Raw genomic sequence first — 19,790 nt, 5'->3', positions numbered from 1 at the left:
CAGTCTTTTATTATTCTGCATTCATTGGATTTTTTTAATGCAGTTAAATATTGTGCTTCTTGCATGTAAGATGATAATGGCTGCAAATCCAACAAGGCCATCCGAGTACCACATAAACCATCAGAGTGAACCTCAAGTGATGTGTTAATCACCCAAAAGCTGAGATTAGAATATTGTTAATTTCACCTACAGCTGCTCATGTCTGGCACACAGGACTGAATTTACTTGACAACTCTTTCTCTTCCCCATTGTAACAGACAGCCTGAAGATTGTGCAATTTGTCCTCTGTGAGTATTGATAGTAATATTTCCCACAATCATTGCACAAAAATTCACCATCTACGTATTATATGTAGAAACGGACCCAGAGTAACAGGCTGGAATCTAACTGAGGGGTTCAGGTGGTTTGTATGTATAGAATAGCAGATACCCGGGAGTGAGTGTTAGGATCAAAATTATATGGGGTTTTGATAGAGTACATAGGGAGAAATTGTTTCCACTGGCAGGAGGGTCAGTAACCAGAGGACACAGATTTAAAGTGATCGGCAAAAGAGGAAATATTTATTATGCAGCGAGTTGTTATGATCTGGAATGCGCTGCCTGAAAGGGCGGTGGAAGCAGATTCAATAGTAACTTTCAAAAGGGAATTGGATAAATACTTGAAGGGTATGGGGAAAAAGCAGGGGGGTGGGACTAATTGGATAGCTCTTTCAAAGAGCCGGCACAGGCATAGAATCATAGAATCGTAGAAAGTTATGGCACAGAAGGAGGCCATTCAGCCCATCGTGTCTGTGCTGGCTGAAAAAGAGCTATCCAGCTTAATCCCAATTTCCAGCACTTGTCCGTAGCCCTGTAGGTTACAACACTTCAAGTGCACATCCAGGTACTTTTTAAATGAGTTGAGGGTTTCTGCCTCTACCACCTTTTCAGGCAGTGAGTTTCAGACCCCCACCACCCTCTGGGTGAAAAAATTTCTCCTCAGCTCCCCTTTAATCCTTCCACCAAATGCTTTAAATCTATGCCCCTTGGTTATTGACCTCTCCGCTAAGGGAAATAGGTCCTTCCTATCCACTCTATCATGTCCTGTCACAATTTTATATACCTCAATTAAATCTGACCTCGGCCTTCTCTGTTCCAAAGAAAACAACCCCAGCCTATCCAATCTTTTCTCATAGCTAAAATTCTCCAGTCCTGGCAACAGCCTTGGAAATCTCCTCTGTACCCTCTCTAGTGCAATTACATCTTTCCTGTAATATGGTGACCAGAACTGTAAGCGGTACTCAAGCTGTGGTCTAACCAATGTTTTATACAGTTCTAGCATAACCTCCCTGCTCTTATATTCAATGCCTCGGCAAATAAAGGAAAGTATCCCATATGCCTTCTTAACTAACTTATCTACCTGTCCTGCTACCTTCAGGGATCTGTGGACATGCACTCCAAGGTCCCTCACTTCCTCTACACCTCTCAGTATCCTCCCATTTATTGTGTACTCCCTTGCCTTGTTTGCTCTCTCCAAATGTATTACTTCACACTTCTCCGGATTGAACTCTGCCCCCCTGACCAGTCCATTGATATCTTCCTGCAGTCTACAGTTTTCCTCCTCACTATCAACCACATGGCCAATTTTTGTATCATCTGCAAACTTCTTAATTTAGGCATGATGGGCCGAATGGCCTCCTCCCGTGCTGTACCTACTATAATACTATGATGCTATGATATAGAATAACAGATACCCGGGAGTGAGTCACAGACTGGAATCTAATGGAAGGGTTCAGGTGGTTTATATATAGAATAGCAGATACCCATAAGTGAGTGACAGGCTGGAATCTAATGGAGGGGTTAACGACTGAGGACTGAGAATCTCCTCTCTCTGCCAGCTCTGCAATGAGTTTGAATGAATTGAACCCTGTCCTCACTTGTCATTAACTGACATCACTAAACAAACACGAAGTTGGCAACAGATTGTCAAGCTGAGTCAGGGAGGAAAGAGAAATGCCGCCCTGGCTCAGTAGATGGTGCTGTTCTTGAGTTGGGGCTGAGGGATATTTTTGGGGCAGAGTCGAGAGTGAGATTGACTCTTAGAGTAACTCATGGACCTGATCTGGGACCCAGATACAATGCTGGCAGGGGTGCAGAAAGTCAGAGAGTCTCCCACTCCCCAGCACTGACATCCATCACCGTGATGTGAATAAGAATTCACCCCCCCACCAAAAAAAACAGACAGTGATCTAACCAAAGCTTCACTTCACTGTATCTTCACTGCAAGAGCTGATGTGCTTGAGTTGACTCTGGAGGTTGAGTTACTGTCTTAAATTCACCCACAGCTGTCTGGTATTTACAATGCTCTGTGAGAAGTCAATTTATATAAAAGTAGGTGTCAGTGCTGGTGGCTGGGTGTATTCAGCAGATTTGCATCATTCGTACATTGTGACACGTGTTCTGAGGCCTCACAATGTGACTTGTGGGTCCCACGAGTTGAGAGAACGCGAGCTTTGTGCATATAACTGGTTAATTCTCAATACTGAATTAGAAAGAGGGAAGAATCCTTATTTCTCCCTGGTAAACCAGTGTGTACCTGGTCCTCACCTGCTATTTCAGGAGTCCACTGCACAGGTACAAATGCCTCAATGTGATGCCTTGGTCGAAAGTGCGGTCTTCACTTGTCTGCGTTCCGAGTTTCCTTGGTCCAGCGGTGGAGAATGAGCAGACAGCTGTGTTGCTGAAAGACCCGTCACATCTGTAGTTTCAGTGAAGCCACGTGCGTTGGGCTGATGAAGGGGGAGGGAGAGGAGGGGAGGGAGAGGAGGAGGGAGAGGAGGGGAGGGAGAGGGTGACGAAACGTTACAAGCGGCAGTGTGTAAAAAGGGGGGAGGCGGAGTTGGAGCGAAGTGCTGGGTGCCCTGGAGGTGGGGATGTCAGCCTGTAAATGGCAGGTGGAGTGAGAGAGGCACCAGTGTGTGTGTGTGTGTGTGTGGTGTGAAGTTAAGTAATGTTGAAGTTGGATTTTCTCGAGTGAAAAGACGAGAGAGAGAAAGGACCGCTGGTTGTGTCTGAGGCAACTCACTGCTGGAGAGTCCTCGGACTTGTAGCTGAATAAGGCAAAAAGAGACACACACCCAGCAAGTGAAGAGCTAGAACTACCAGTCCATCAGAAGATAGCCCTGTCTCTCACTGGGATGCACACTTAAACTCCCCTAAACTGGGACTGGTGCACATCAGACTGGGCTTTGAGACTTTGCTCTGATCTTCTCCAAGTTTCACCTTGTCTTTTTTCCTCTATTACTGGTTTTGAGAGCCGCCCAGTTTCCTTTCACTCTGCCCGGCTGGCTGCAGCGAGAGAGCCGGGCTAGTGGCGCATGGTCAAGCCGAGCTTGAGTGCTCCCCGGGCGGCTGCTGCAGGAATCGGCTCCCGCTCCATCATCTCGACTTCTCGGTCTCGGACCGTGGCGATGCCGCGGAACCACGCGGATAACGGCGGAGTGCCGGACGACAAGCGGGTGGAGTTCGTGGGACTGACGGCGGTGGAGAGCGGCTCCTCTAGCCGGGAAGGGATGGCGGGAAACCCCGGGGACAGGAACCAGGGCAGCCGGCTCAGGCTAGCAGGTTGTCCCGGGGACGGAGAGCGGCTCGGACTGGCAGGGGTACCCGGGGACAGCGCGCAGAGTGCCCGCGTCGGGCTGCTGGGCAGACCGCTGCCCCTCAAGCACGGCAACAAGAGGAATGCCCGTTACCGAAAGCTGCAGAACTGCCTGTACAACGTGCTGGAGAGACCCCGCGGATGGGCTTTCATTTACCATGCCTTCGTGTGAGTACCGAGCACCCACCCGGGCACCCACTCACTCCCTGCTCCGTCAGGGCTCCAGCTCCCGAATATCTGCCGTGTTCTGGGCCAGTCTCACCTGGAACAGAACGGAACAGGCTGGAAAATCAGCAGCTCCCAATTTATTGGTTTAAAACCTCCCCACACACACACTACAATGTTTACAAACTACACTGGTGGTTTTATTAAAGTATATTTAAATATATTGCTTATATATTTTGGTGTGCATTTTAACTATATATATATATGTATATATATATTTAATTGTATATAATATATCTATATATATAGTTTATAAATTGCTGGTGTTTTTATTTTTAAAGTATATTTAAATGTATTGCTTATATATTTTGATGGTGCATTTTAAATATATTATAAACTGTGCTGGTGTTTTCAAAAGTACTTATAAGTACAATGTTTATATATTGTGCGGCTGCATTTTAAAAATATATGTATTTACAATGTTTATAAACTGCGCTGGTGTTTTTGTAGCGTACATAAATGCAATGCGTATAGTTTGATGGTACATTTTAAATGTATATATAGTTTATAAACTGTGCCGGTATTTTTAAAGTGTATATAAGTACAATGTTTATATCTTGAGCTGGTACTTCGACACGTATAACGAAATAATTGCAAATATTTATTTCAAATTACTCGCGAAAGTTGAAGGATTGTTTCTGCATTTTAAGTTTACTTAGAGATTGTAACATCGCAGCGCCCTTTAACTGTGTCCTCCTAAAATGTGACAGCCCGGGCTGTGCCGGGAATGGTTCAGTCCGGTGACTTTCTCCAAATCGGTTATGTTCGGTGTCTTTGCCCGGAGCCCCAGTGTTTGGGATGGTGCGGCGGCGAGATCTGTCCTCAGCCCATCTACAGTTAACAGTCAGTAACTCGGGACATGCCGCTCTCCCCCCTTCACAAGAGTTCCAAACACTAGGGGAGTTGAGTCAATTAGTAACTTTAACAATAGATGTGAGTGGTGAATTCGGCGAGTTGTCTTAAAGGAGTATCAGTACACAAAGTAAGACTGTTTTACAAGTACGTGTGAAGCAGCGAACTCGCGTGTGACCTTTAAATCCCATCAGTTAGTGTATTGTACCCTGGGCCAGAAATAAACAGGACACCACATAATGAGCTATGTTTGTGCAGGTCGGACTGTTTAGTTTATGTTCCATTTGTGTTTAGCGGTTGGAAATTACCCTGTGCCCCCTTCAAATAAAACGATCGATAGAGTGCGGTTATATCCCAAATTATCCCCCCTCCCTGTGTAATCTCATTCCCACTGAAAGATGTTCTCCGAACAATGTATTGACACTCAGTCCAGGTTTCCTCTTGTCTCCTGTAGTTGGGGACGAACTGGGGGTCAGATATTTTACTGTGAAAAAGTAAAGAAATGAAAGAGAAAAGTAATTGTTGAGAGAGAGACGTAGAGAGAGAAAGTTCCTGACACTTTGTAAATCGCAGCACAGGCTCGAAGTGCCAGCCCTGTCCCAGTTGGTACTGCGTTAGTGAGAAGTTCAGTGGCAGTGTTACTGCAGGGTGTGTGGACATCACCGATCTCCTGGGAGATCAGCTGGGCAAGGCTGCCGAATGGGGAGTCACCTGCTTGCTGGCAACTGACCCTGTGCTCACACTCACCTGTGCTCACACTCACCTGTGCACACCCGTACTTCAGTGATGAAGTAACCGTGACAGCAGCTGATCGTGATCTCTCATCTGAGCGAACGGACACATTACTTCAAACCAGCATGGAACATCCATAACACACAACCTGTCTCAACTATTAAAAGTTATTATAATTCAGATTACAGATGACAGTTATGATTTTTTTCTACCCCCAAAAAAAGACCTCGTGATGAAGTGTAAAAGTTTGAAGTCCAGCATAAATCCAGAGAGTGAGGCACCGGCCTTCCCCCTCTGGGACCCGTGTCCCAGGTTGAGCCCAGACTAGTAGGATCGAAATGTCTTGTTTTCTGTCCTTAAGCGTCCGGCATGAAAGGCGTTTGATCAGTTATAATGGGCGTGCGGGTGGGTGATGTGCCGGCTCAGCAGTAGCTGGTGTGAAGGTGGAAGCTTCACTTCGAAAGGCTGTAGCCGATGCTCACGGTGGGAAATGGAAGAATTTACAGTGAGGGACCTGCGGGTGCTTTTATGAGGTTAAGTTGGAGGAAAGCAGAGGAAGCTTTTCACATTTTACATAGAATGTACTCAATGGGTCGATGCCGGTGTTTATGCTCCACACGAGCCTTCTCCCACCGCTGTTCATCTCACCCTATCACCATATCCTTCTATCCCTTTCTCCCTCATGTTTATCTATCTTCCCCTTAAATGCATCTATGCTATTCGCCTCAACCACTCCTTGTGGTAGCGAGTTCACATTCTAACCATTTCCTGGGTAAATACCTTTCTCCTGAATTCCTTATTGGATTTATCAGTGACTATCTTATATTTATGGCCCCTAGTTCTGAGCAGTGAATTCTCTTATCTAGTCAAAAAATAACATGATTTTGGAAAGTGTCACATGAACAGGTCAAATAGATTCCTAAATCACTAAGATGACCTTTTAGCACCTATCTGGGCCAATTTCAGCAGCTGTATCAGGACGCAACAAGGAACGAGTGTGACCAAAAGGTCACAAAAGGTCACACTCGTTCCTTGTTGCGCCCTGATACAGAAAAAAAACACTTTTAAATTCTCAGATTCCCCACGGTTTCCCAATCTTTGACTTATTTTGAGGGGAGAGAGGCAGCGGGTACATTGCGCTCGTTTGAAACATATAATGGAACACAGTGAGAGAAATCCGGCCTTTCAGCCCTCTGAAGGGGACTGGTCAAATTGACCCTGGTGGCAAAGTTAGGAGGGAACGAGAGGTCACTCCCAGGGTCGCTTAGGAGGAAGGGCGCTGTAGCATCCAGCAGAGTTGAGAGAGTTGTGTTTTGGAGAGAGACAAGACGTGGTGGGAAGGAGGGGGTGGGTATGTGGAAGAAGGGGGTTATTATTGATGAAAGGACAGATTTTTTGGTCAATTCGTCTTTTACTGTTCCTTAAAACTCAAATGTTCTAAATGGTTTATTTCTGGGCCAAATGTTAGCAAACTGACCCCGGCACCCCGTTTAGCAGATTGAGGTAACCCGTGTCAAAAGTTTTATGTGATTTGAGGTTAATTTTAAGTTGCTGCTACCTCTTGTCCGATTCCTCCTGAGTTGTTCATTGGAAATTCAGCGAGTCTGAGTGGGTGAGGGTTTGTGTGACTTACTTATCGCGGTGAGTTTATATTGTTCCAGAACTGCATCGGTCGGAGGCGGTTGTGTGTGTGGTGTGTGTGTGTGTGTCTACTCTGGGTGTAGTGAACTGGACTGCGCTTTGTGTATGATGAGGCATTTAAAAGCTGTGATCGTGACTTTGTTGGGTGAAGATCGGTACAGTCCTGGACCGGTCCTGTGTGGCTGAGCTGTGGCCAGAATAAGTTCAGCTGTTCCCCTGGTGATAAAGTGTCTCTCGGGGTGGGTGTCTGTGCCAGTTGAGATATTGGCACCAGCTTCTTTATATCACGGCACTGCTGCTGAAATCAGGGTCCCAGGAATGTAGCACCAGAGCAGGGGGCTGTGATGCTCCTGAAATGGACATCAGCGGAGGTTTGAAAAATTGCTGTGTGAGGGCTCCGGTACGGAGCGGAAACCTGTATTATGGAGGAGGTGGGTGATGAGAGGTGCAAAAAGTTAAGTTCAGCGAGGGAGCATTTCTGGTTATTTTGGTAAGCAGTCAATTATCAGCCAGGAGCTGGTATTGAGTCTAAAAGAGATACTGGCAGCCTGGCGACTATCCATCTCGAGGAGAGTGCTAAGCCTCCCTATGCAGACAGACAGATTGAGAGGGGGGAGGCAGGACCTACTGCAGGGTACTAGAAAGACCAACACCAGATGTGGCGGAGATGGAGGGTGGGGGCGAGTGCCTGTGACAGCGAGCTGGTGCGTTCCAGGTGCCATTCATGGCCAAGTGCTAAATAAGGATGCCAACTCTGGCTCGACGTATTCCTGGAGGTTTCATCACATGACCTCTCATCTCCAACCGCCCGGTCAAACAACACTTTTTATCCTTCTCCAATATATTTTATAACTAATAAATGAAAAAGCTCAAAGAGAAAGAAGAAAACACAATTTTTTTGAATGCCTCTATGATTTTTCTCCCTGGTTTTCTCGCAGCAGTGTCCAGGAGATTAAACTTTAATTCCTGGAGACTCCGGGACAATCCTGGAGAGTTGGCGACCCTAGTGCTAAACGGGAGAGAGGGACATCCCCCCTCCCCTCTTCCCCCACCATCGGTGAGGAAGCTGAAGTGTCCTCGCCCACTCCTGGCTACTTCCCTGGTGGCTGGTTAGACTGAGCTTGGCAGAATATTGTCCACAGATGACCGAGGAAAGGAAGGCCCATTGTCTAGCCAGTCAGGAAAGTGCCAGGATTGGTTCCTGGTCAGTGCTGAGTAAGCTGATAGCTGGGTCGTAGTGCCAAAGGTGGGGGGAATAAAATCAGCCAAGACCCCCGCTCCAGTAACTCCTGCTGGGAAGTGTGACTGATGCAGGTGTGTCTTGTGGACATGAGTGGGGTCATCTGCAGTGCCCCCTGCAGTCAAACAGCCGGCTGCCCTTAACCATCTAGGTTGACGCATGACCACCAGGTGTAAGTGCTGGAGGGGCTCAGGGCCTGAGGAGCCCCTATCCCAATTACAGCCAACACCTTCACCACAGGTCTAGTCAGGAAAACTGGGAGAAGAGGAACAACAACTTGCATTTATATAGCGCCTTTAACTTTTGTTTTATTACAGCGATTATCAAACAAAATGTGACACTGAGCCACAAAAGGAGAGCAAAAGCTCGGTGAAAGAGAGAGGTTATAAGGAGCGTCTTAAAGGAGGAGAGAGGGAAAGGTTTAGGGAGGGAATTCCAGAACTCAGGGCCTAGGCAGCTGAAGGCACGGCCGCCAATGGTGGAGCGATTAAAATGGGGGATGTGCAAGAGGTCAGAATTGGAGGAGCGCAGAGATCTCGGAGGGTTGTAGGGCTGGAGGAGGTTACAGAGATAGGGAGGGGCGAGGCCATGGAGGGATTTGAAAACAAGGATGAAATTTTAAAATCGAGGCGCTCCTGGGCTGGGAGCTAATGTAGGTCAGTGAGCACAGGGGTGATAGGTGAACGGGACTTGGTGTGTGTTTGGATGCGGGCAGCAGAGTTTTGGATAAGCTCAAGATGGGAGAAAAGTGATAAAAGCCCAATAATTGTGTGAATGGCAGGGGAAAGCCGGGGTACGGTCAACACCAGATCAAGTTCAACAGACTGTGCTTCTCGGTAAAGAGCCTGTGCAATTATCAGTGCAAACTATCCATAGAAAAGGTGCGTGTGACCTTTACTGTCTCTGGCCCTGTGGAGACCATCTAACTCAAGTAAGGGTGAAGGAGCTTGCTTCGCTGCCCTGCGTCTACCATCTCTGTGTGTGCTGCGATTAGCCACTGAACAAAGCAGAACCAGCAAATCCATACAGGTTCTATCGATGTATGATAGCTCAGGGGGCTGATAATTTAATGTTCCTGCTCTGTCATCAATCACTTTTACATAATGCAACTAAAGCTCCTTTTTTAGATGACAATTCAATGTATACACATTGGGGGAGGGGGAGGAATCACAGAAGCGAGCTCACCTATGAGGGGGAAACTCGTCCAATGTTATTCCCAAGAATGCAAGGGTTTTGCCCACTGATTGTGTACTGGGATGGGAAGAACACCCCCCAGTCTGTACTCCTGGTGTTAACAGATGGAAATCACTGCACAAAGCCCTGCCCCTTAAATACAAAGGCAGAGGGTGCTAGTGAACTGATGATTAAAACACAAATTCTTAACCTTAACAAGCAGAGAGGCGCTGAGCACAGGCCCAAACTCCCAGTACGTTGGGGGTGGTGATGGGGAGTCAGAGGGAACTGCACTGCCTGGTGTAGGTTAAAGCAATTATGGGAGCAGCCTATGTGGCCATGCTGGGAGAAGGCTGTGAGGATGTTCTCTTTCTGTCACTCTGTCTCTCATACTCTGTCTCTCTGTCTCTCTCTCTCTCAGTCTCTGTCGCTCTCTCTCTCTCAGTCTCTGTCTCTCTGTCTCTCTCTGTCTCTCTGTCTGTCTTTCTCTCTGATTGATCTGAGAATGTGTTTTCTTAACAGCAGTTTGACCTTAGTTGGGCACAGCTTCACTTTAGCAGCAGAATAATACATAGGACATTACATGGTATAGCCCTCCCGCCTATCAACCGACCTCCCTTGAGCAACACCATGGGACATCCACATAACTAGATTAAACATAGGGCCAGAAATCGGTCCTGAAATAACGGAGGAGCCCAACAGCGCCCTCAGTTTTTGGTGGCGAATTGAAGGACCAAGTTCTCGTGTTTGCACATGCTCAGTGAAACGTGGAAATCTGGAACTCACTCCCAGTGATTCCCTGGCGATATGACAGCTTCGGATTAAAGGGCCATCGCACGCTGCAATCAGAGAAATCATTGAAAAATCGCCAACTTGCTTAATCTGCCCAGCCTGAAAGTAACTAATTACTCCCCAAACAGGTACGCTTAAAAATACCAGGTCTAAACTAAGTCTTAAAAATGTGGAGTCTCATATTACTCCTTATTTTAAATAGTTTTAGGTCATTAAAAAAAAATTAATTAAAAAATTAAACTTTTTTTTGACTTTCCCCTTCTGCTTCTTTAATTTAATTCAATCATTTCTTTGGCTTTTTATAAAGAAAAAAATAAATTTTTTATTTACAATGACACCCAGAACACTAACTTTAAATGAATGAAGTCTGCTCGCCTACTTGAGCAATGCAGCCTGAATCTGTGGGCGGGTCTTCTCTTCCTGACAGATTTTGTGGGCGTGTCTTCTCCTCACAGATGTTTCCAGCCGTGCAGCAACTCACGCTGCTCACAGGCCGGGTTGATAGCTCACAATTTTTTTAAGGTTCAAAATCAAGCAATTCGACACCTGAGAGCCCGCAGTAAGTATTTTCGTTAATTTAATTAGCAGGAGCTGCGGTGAGCGTTACCTCACTGCTTGGAGCGATTTCTGGCCCATTGTGTTCAGTGCTTCTACATTCCAGACATCACACTCTAAATCACACACTCGCATGTTAGAGATGAGAAATAATCTTATAATGCTGGCTGCTCCTGATTTGCAGCCTGAAACTGACAAGTGCATTCCAATCTGCACAATCCCTGACCAAACTGCAATGAAAGGCTGGCTGTCCTGAGCCGCACCAATTCAATTTCATGGCCTTAAAGGGGCAACTGAGCAGCAGAGTACACTGTGTGCTATGTGGAATCCCATCCTTATAAAACACATGAATCATCCGATTCATCAGAGTGACCTGGAGCATGAAATCTACAAGCCGTCACAATTGCATTCCGATCAACTTCAGCAGTTTAGAAGCAGCTGCAATAGTTTGGCTTTGCCTAATCAGAGCTGTGGCCTTAAAGGAACAGGCCAGGTTAGCAGCTAAACATCACAACAGTCCTTCAGATCCCAGACTACCCTTGAGCAATGCCATGGGAAATCCTGTAAAAAACAATTAATAAATGCTTGATGATGGCTTCACTGCCCTATTGATGTCAATTCCCATTCTCTTATCCCTGTTATACTTTGATTTCAGTGCTGCTGTGATTAACTTTATTCTTTATTCCCAATCTGTCTTTGATAGTACTTCAGAGGACTGAAACCTGCTACATTCTTGTTAAAGCTTTTTTTTGCACAATTTACAAATTGCAGAAACCACAAGGTGCGTAAAATAACGAGTAAGGATTCACAGTTAGTGATGGAGTTCTACAGCAGCCTGCCACTCGAACACAGCTGCATTGACTCCAGATTCAGGGGGGAGGAGAGATCAGCAGATTCTTATTGGGAAACCAGGTGAAGGACCAAAGCCCCCAGTACAGGACAGCAGCGTTGAGAAAAGCAGGAGAGAAGGTGAGTTCAGGTGACACCAAGGCCTGGAGAATCTAGAGGGCAGGGAAGACTGAGGGAGGGAGGTGAGTCACAGGCAGGAATGAGTTGTGATGGACAGAGCCACTAACTTTGTGACAAAGTGAAGTTCTGTTATTACATGGGATTCTGTAATTTTTACCAATATTTTGGGGATCACTTTTTAATGAGTGACTTTTTAATGAGTGTTCTTCAAACACATTGAGGATGCAGGGAGCAGGGCAATTGACTAAAGAAAGAAAGGAGAGAGGAGGGACATTAGATCAAGAAAGAGAATCTGAGCGGCAGGGGCTGAAGGTTGTGTCTCATTTCCATGGGTCCAAACTGGGGAAGTGGCTGGTTTTGTCCATACACCAATCGATGGGAGCATGTGGCTTTGAAATGTGCGAGTTCGGATTGTGATAGTTTGTTAATGATGGAGAAAGACTGTAAAAGAAGTATTTGTATGGGAGTGTGCCAGTATTCTCGAAACTCCCCACTCAGGTCAGCAATTGCTTTGATTCTGTTCTTTAATTGGCAAGAATGTCTGTGGCTAATTATTGTTAAAACTACCCTAGTTAAGTAATTGGCAACGTTACTCAGAGAGGCCACAGTATCGGTGATGCAAAAAATGGAAAAATATTACACTGGAATATTAGAGGTGCTTTTCTCAGCTCGGGACAGTGTAGAGGGAGCTTTACTCTGTATCTAACCCTTTACCTGCCCTGGGAGTGTTTGATGGGACAGTGTAGAGGGAGCTTTACTCTGTATCTAACCCTTTACCTGCCCTGGGAGTGTTTGATGGGACAGTGTGGAGGGAGCTTTACTCTGTATCTAACCCTTTACCTGCCCTGGGAGTGTTTGATGGGACAGTGTAGAAGGAGCTTTACTCTATATCTATCCCTTTACCTGCCCTGGGAGTGTTTGATGGGACAGTGTAGAGGGAGCTTTACTCTGTATCTAATCCTTTACCTGCCCTGGGGAATGTTTGATGGGACAGTGTAGAGAGAGCTTTACTCTGTATCTAACCCATGCTGTACCTGCCCTGGGAGTGTTTGATGGGACAGTGTAGAGGGAGCTTTACTCTGTATCTAACCCGTGCTGTACCTGCCCTGGGAGTGTTTGATGGGACAGTGTAGAGGGAGCTTTACTCCGTATCTAACCCTGCTGTACCTGCCCTGGGAGTGTTTGATGGGACAGTGTAGAGGGAGCTTTACTCTGTATCTGTCCCATGCTTTCGCTGGGAGTGCTTGATGGGACAGTGTAAATGGAGCTTATTGATAAACCAGATTTTAAAAATGGCTTGTAGATGACGCTACTCCACCCAAGGAGCTGTCCAATCATAGCAGAACTCTCCCACAGAGAGGGAGAGAGAGTTGTGGAGGGCGACTGACTCACTGGTGCCTTTCCCAGGATTGCATAGCGGGTGGTCGCACAGTACCAGGTGTGATAACACTGGCTTGGTTCTGCTTGCTGCTCCTTGGCTCGTACCTGAATGTACTTGTTCCTGCACTCTGTGCCCTGTGTGTAAACCAATGTGGGTTGTGTTTTGAGTAAATCTCAGGCGGCTGATGGGAGAGGGGCGGCCAGCGAGGGAATGGGGCATCAGTTCTGATCTGGTCTTTGCCGTTGATAATATGGAACATTGGCTGAGCGGCAGGAGACAGAGAGTACGAATCATGGGCAGGCACTCAAATTAGCAGGATGTGACTAGTGGCGTCCCACAGGGATCTGTGTTGTGGCCTCGACTATTCACTGTATTTATTAATGACTTAGATGACAGGATGGAGAGCCACATATCCAAGTTTGCCGATAACACAAAGATAGGCAGCATTTTAAACAGTGTAGATGGAAGCATAAAATTACAGAGAGATATTAATAGGTTAAGTGAATGGGCAAAACTGTGGCAAATTGATTTCAATGTAGGTAAGTGTGAGGTCATCCATTTTGGACCTAAAAAGGATAGATCAGAGTACTCTCTGATGGTGAAAAGCTCGAAACAGAGATCATTAAAATGTCATGGACGCATACAGAAAATAATCAAAAAGGCTAATGGAATGCCAGCCTTTATATCTAGAGGACTATAATACAAAGGGGTAGAAGTTATGCTACAGCTATACAAAGCCCTGGTTAGACCACACCTGGGGTACTGTGTTCAGTTCTGGGCACCGCACCTTCGGAAGGATATACTGGCCTTGGAGGGAGTGCAGTGTAGATTTACCAGAATGATACCTGGACTCCAAGGGTTAAATTACGAGGATAGATTACACAAACTAGGGTTGTATTCCTTGGAATTTAGAAGATTAGGGGGTGATTTGATTGAAGTTTTCAAGATATTAAGGGGAACTGATCGGATAGATAGAGAGAAACTATTTCCGCTGGTTGGGGAGTCTAGGACGAGGGGACATAGCCGAAAAATGAGAGCCAGGACTTTCAGGAGTGAAGTTAGGAAACACTTCTACACACAAAGGGTGGTAGAAGTTTGGAACTCTCTTCCGCAATCGGCAGTTGAAGCTAGCTCAATTGTTAATTTTAAATCTGAGATTGATAGACTTTTGTTAACCAAAGATATTAAGGGATATGGAGCTGAGGCGGGTATTTGGAGTTAGTCACAGATCAACCATGATCTCATTGATTGGCGGAACAGGCTCGAGGGGCTGAATGGCCTCCTCCTGTTCCTATGTTCCTAGCCTGCACCACCCTTCTTGTGCACTCTGTATTTTAGAATTTAAAGAAAGGACTTGCATTTACTTCAGGATGACCCAAAGTGCTTTACAGACAATTAATAAGTTTTGAAGTGTCGTCACTGTTTTAATGTAGGGAAATGCAGCAGCCAATTTGCGCACAGCAAGGTCCCACAACAGCAATCAAGTAAATGACCAAGTTAATTGTATTGGTGGCATTGATTTAGGGATAAATATTCGCCAGGACACTGGGAGAACGCCCCTGCTCATCTTCAAAGAGTGCCATGGGATTTTTTACATCCACCTGAGAGGGCAGATGAAGCCTCAGTTTAATGTTTTATCTGAAAGATGGCACACCCAGTGCAGCACTCCCTCAGTACTGCACTGGATGTGTCAGCCGAGATTTTGTGCTCATTGCTCTGGAGTGGGGCTTGAACCCATGACCTTCTGACTCAGAGTTGTGAGGGCTACACTGAACCACAGCTGACACCTAAATTTCCAGATTGTTCACTGAAAAACTGAACTGTCCGATCGAAAACCAAAGGGTGGCAGCCTAAAGATGCCCTAGTGTAGATACAGAATGGGCACTGGTTCACGGTGATGGTTTCAAATACAAGTTATAAATTAGCCAGTTAAGGAAACCGGGTGGAATATTACTTCCGTAATTGGGTCATGAAACAAGTTCCCAGGGAAGGACATTGAAGTGAACAGTGTAAATAGATTTAAGATAGAAGCAGATGAGTTACTAGGGTGACTGAGGAAGTAAAAAGAAAGGCTTGTATTTAGATAGCACCTTGTCACATCTCTCAGTCTTCATATGTTAACCAACATGCTGAGTGCCCAGTTCATCCGTGGTGCTCGTTGAGGGAGAAATATTGGCCAAAACCTCCTTTTTAACAACACAATAACATCAACTTGCATTTATATAGCGCCTTTAACGTAGGCTGAAGAGTTGCAACCATCTTCAGCCAGAAGTGCCGAGTGGATGATTCATCTCGGCCTCCTCCCGATATCCTCACCATCACAGAAGCCAGTCTTCAGTCAATTCGATTCACTCCACGTGATATCAAGAAACGGCTGAGTGCACTGGATACAGCAAAGGCTATGGGCCCCGACAACATCCCGGCTGTAATGCTGAAGACTTGTGCTTCAGAACGAGCCGCGCCTCTAGCCAAGCTGTTCCAGTACAACTACAACACTGGCATCTACCCAACAATGTGGAAAATTGCCCAGGCATGCCCTGTCCACAAAAAGCAGGACAAATCCAATCCGGCCAATTACCGCACCATCAGTCTGCTATCAATCATCAGCAAAGTGATGGAAGGTGTCATCGACAGTGCTATCAGATGGCACTTACTCACCAATACCTCTCACCGATGCTCAGTTTGGGTTCCACCAGGACCACTCGGCTCCAGACCTCATTACAGCCTTGGTCCAAACGTGGACAAAAGAGCTGAATTCCAGAGGTGAGGTGAGAGTGACTGCCCTTGACATCAAGGCAGCATTTGACCAAGTGTGGCACCAAGGAGCCCTAGTAAAATTGAAGTCATTGGGAATCAGGGGGAAAACTCTCCAGTGGCTGGAGTCATACCTAGCATAAAGGAAGATGGTGGTTGTTGTTGGAGGCCAATCATCTCAGCCCCAGGACATTGCTGCAGGAGTTCCTCAGGGCAGTGTCCTAGGCCCAACTATCTTCAGCTGCTTCATCAATGACCTTCCTTCCATCATAAGGTCAGAAATGGGGATGTTCACTGATGATCGCACAGTGTTCAGTTCCATTCGCAACCCCTCAGATAATGAAGCAGTCCGTGCCCGCATGCAGCAAGACCTGGACAACATCCAGCTTGGGTTGATAAGTGGCAAGTAACATTCGCGCCAGACAAGTGCCAGGCAATGACCATCTCCAACAAGAGAGAGTCTAACCACCTCCCCTTGACATTCAACGGCATTACCGTCGCCGAATCCCCCACCATCAACATCCTGGGGGTCACCATTGACTAGAAACTTAACTGGACCAGCCACATAAATACTGTGGCTACAAGAGCAGGTCAGAGGCTGGGTATTCTGCGGCGAGTGACTCACCTCCTGACTCCCCAAAGCCTTTCCACCATCTACAAGGCACAAGTCAGGAGTGTGATGGAATACTCTCCACTTGCTTGGATGAGTGCAGCTCCAACAACACTCAAGAAGCTCGACATCATCCAGGACAAAGCAGCCTGCTTGATTGGCACCCCATCCACCACCCTAAACATTCACTCCCTTCACCACCGGCGCACCATGGCTGCAGTGTGTACCATCTACAGGATGCACTGCAGCAACTCGCCAAAGCTTCTTCGACAGCACCTCCCAAACCCGCGACCTCTACCACCTAGAAGGACAAGGGCAGCAGGCACATGGGAACAACACCACCTGCATGTTCCCCTCCAAGTCACACACCATTCCGACTTGGAAATATATCACCGTTCCTTCATTGTTGCTGGGTCAAAATCCTGGAACTCCCTTCCTAACAGCACTGTGGGAGAACCTTCACCACACGGACTGCAGCGGTTCAAGAAGGCGGCTCACCACCACCTTCTCAAGGGCAATTAGGGATAGGCAATAAATGCTGGCCTTGCAAGCGACGCCCACATCCCATGAACGAATAAAAAAAGTAAAATGTCCAAAGTCGCTTTACAGGAGCGATTATGAAACTAAATTTGACACCGAACCAAATAAGGAGATATTTGGACAGGTGACCAAAAGCTTGGTGAAAGAGATAGGTTTTAAGAAGCGTCTTAAAGGAGGAGAGAGAGGGAGAGGTTTAGGGAGGGAATTCCAGAGCTCAGGGCCTAAGCAGCTGAAGGCAGGGCCACCAATGGTGGGGCGATTAAAATCGTGGATTCATAATAGGTTAGAATTGGAGATCTCTGAGGGTTGCAGGGCAGGAGGAGGTTACAGAGATAGGGAGGGGCGAGGCCATGGAGGGATTTGAAAACAAAGAAGAAAACTTTAAAATCAAGGCATTGGCGGACAACATGCCAATGTAGGTCAACGAGTACAGGGGGTGATGGGTTAACGGGACTTGGTACGAGTTAGGATACGGGCAGCAGAGTTTTGGATGCGATTGGAAGCTCATCTCAGGATCAAATAGGATGCCAAGGTTGCAAATGGTTTGGTTCAACCTCAAATAGTGACCAGGGAGAGGGATAGAGTCTGTGTAGACCCCTGGGATTTTTCATATTACATAGAATTACATACAATGAACAGCTCAGAAACAGGCCGTTCCACCCTACAGGTCCATGCCAGTGTTTATGCTCCACACGAGCCTCTTCCCTTCTTACTTCATCAAGGCCTATTAGCATATCCTTCTATTCCTTTCTCCCTCATGTGTTTATCTACCTTCCCCTTAAATGCATCTATGCTATTCACCTCAACTATTCCTTTTCATAGTGAGTTCCACATTCTCACCACTCTCTGGGTAAAGAAGTTTCTCTTCAATTCCCTATTGGATTTATTAGTGACTATCTTATATTTATGGTCCCTAGTTCTGGTCTCCTCCGCAAGTGGAAACACCTTCTCCATGTCTACCCTAGCAAACCCTTTCATAATCTTAAAGACCTCTATCAGGTCACCCCTCAGTCTTCTCTTTTCTAAGGAAAAGAGCCCCAGACTGTTCAATCTTTCCTGATAGGCATAACCTCTCAGTTCTGGTATCATCCTAGTAAATCATTTTTGCACCTTCTCCAGTGCTACTCACAGTACTCCAAGTGTGGTCCAACTAAGGTTCTATACAAGTTTAACATAACTTCCCTGCTTTTCAATTCTATCACTTTAGGAATGAACCCCAGCGTTCAGTGTTTGCTTTTTTATTAACCTGAGTCTCTACTTTTAGTGATTTGTGTATCTGTACCCCCAGATCCCTCTGCTCTTCTACTGTATTTAGACTCTTATTTTCCATGGAGTATATGGCCTCCTACCAAAATGTACCACCTCACATTTATCTATATTGTAATTCATTTACCAATTACACGCCCATTCTGCAAGTTTATTAATGCCTTCCTGTATTTACGCTGTCCTCCTCAATATTAACTATGCCCTTCAATTTGGCCTCATCCGCAAATTTTGAAATTGCATTTCCGATTCCCGAGTAAATGTAAATGGTGAACAACAGTGGTCCTAACACCGATCATTGTGGCACACCACTTTCCCCCTTTTGCCAGTCTGAGTAACTGCCTTTAACTCCTACTCTCTGTTTTCTGTTTTGTAGCCAGCTTGCTACTATTCTGCTACTGTCCACTGACTCCACATGCTCTGACTTTAGTCATGAGTCTACAATGCGGTACCTTATCGAAGGCCCTTTGAAAATCCAAATATATTACATTTACTACATTACCCTTGTCTACTCTCTCTGTTACTTCTTCAAAGAATTCAATAAGGTTGGCCAAGCACAACTTTCCCTTCTGAAATCCGAGCTGACTATTCTTTATTATATTTTTGTTCTCTAGATGTTTTTCTATTACATCTTTGAGTAAAGATTCCATTATCTTTCCTGCCACCAATGTTAAGCTAATTGGTTGAGAGTTCCCTTGAGTTGTTCTATCTCCCTTTGTAAATTTAGGAATAACATTAGCTGTCCTCTGGAACTATTCCCTTTTCTAATGAATTTTTATATCTATGTAATAGTGCCTCTGCTATCTCTTCCCTAACTTCTTTTAATATTCTTGGATACAATCCATCCAGACCAGGGATCTTATCCTCTCTAAGTTTGATTAGTTTATCAATTATCTCCCCCTTTTCTATCTTAAATGTCTTTATATCTTTTTTGATCTCTTCTTCTAATGTCACCTGAGCCACCAGAGAATGCTGACAATGCAGCACTCCCTCAGCAATGTGGTCATCTTAGCTTCAGATGCTCAAGTTCTAGAGTGGGTCTTGAACCCACCACCTTCTCACTCAAGAGGCAAGAGTCTTACCGACCGAGCGAAGCTGATGGTTGCAGAGACACTGTGTGAAAGCTGATAGGTAGGGCTAATTCGAGGGGCCTATAATTGGCTTTTCCTCTTCCTAAACACTTGTTATGCTCGTAAGGAAATGGGTTGGATCCCAGGTGCCAGTGACAAGGGCACAGAGTACCTACTGACAGTGCCAGTCCAGTCCCACTGCCCATGCCTGCAGCTGGTATATCTTAAACACTTTCAAAACAGGATTAAAAAATGCTACGTGAACTCCAGATATTTGATTCCTATTTTAGATCTAAACTTGCTTGTAGGTCAGAGTAAAAATTAATTCAGATGTAGCACTTCTACTTATGGGGCACA

At 45.9% G+C, this 19,790-nt stretch overlaps 1 protein-coding gene across 1 annotated transcript in view; it reads left to right on the top strand.

Annotated features, from left to right (window-relative positions):
• Positions 1-2,933: 2,933 nt before the first annotated feature.
• Positions 2,934-19,790, top strand: part of LOC137342490 (potassium voltage-gated channel subfamily KQT member 4-like) — a 541,779-nt gene continuing 524,922 nt past the window's right edge. The window contains exon 1 of the mRNA XM_068006381.1: positions 2,934-3,804. Within this exon, the coding sequence (XP_067862482.1) occupies positions 3,356-3,804 (449 nt within the window). The 5' untranslated portion in view covers positions 2,934-3,355. The remainder of the gene's footprint in view (positions 3,805-19,790) is intronic.

Source organism: Heptranchias perlo, chromosome 26 (assembly GCF_035084215.1).
Source record: "Heptranchias perlo isolate sHepPer1 chromosome 26, sHepPer1.hap1, whole genome shotgun sequence".
In the NCBI taxonomy this organism is placed as follows: Eukaryota; Metazoa; Chordata; class Chondrichthyes; order Hexanchiformes; family Hexanchidae; genus Heptranchias; species Heptranchias perlo.
This window is presented reverse-complemented; position numbering and strand designations above follow the sequence as displayed.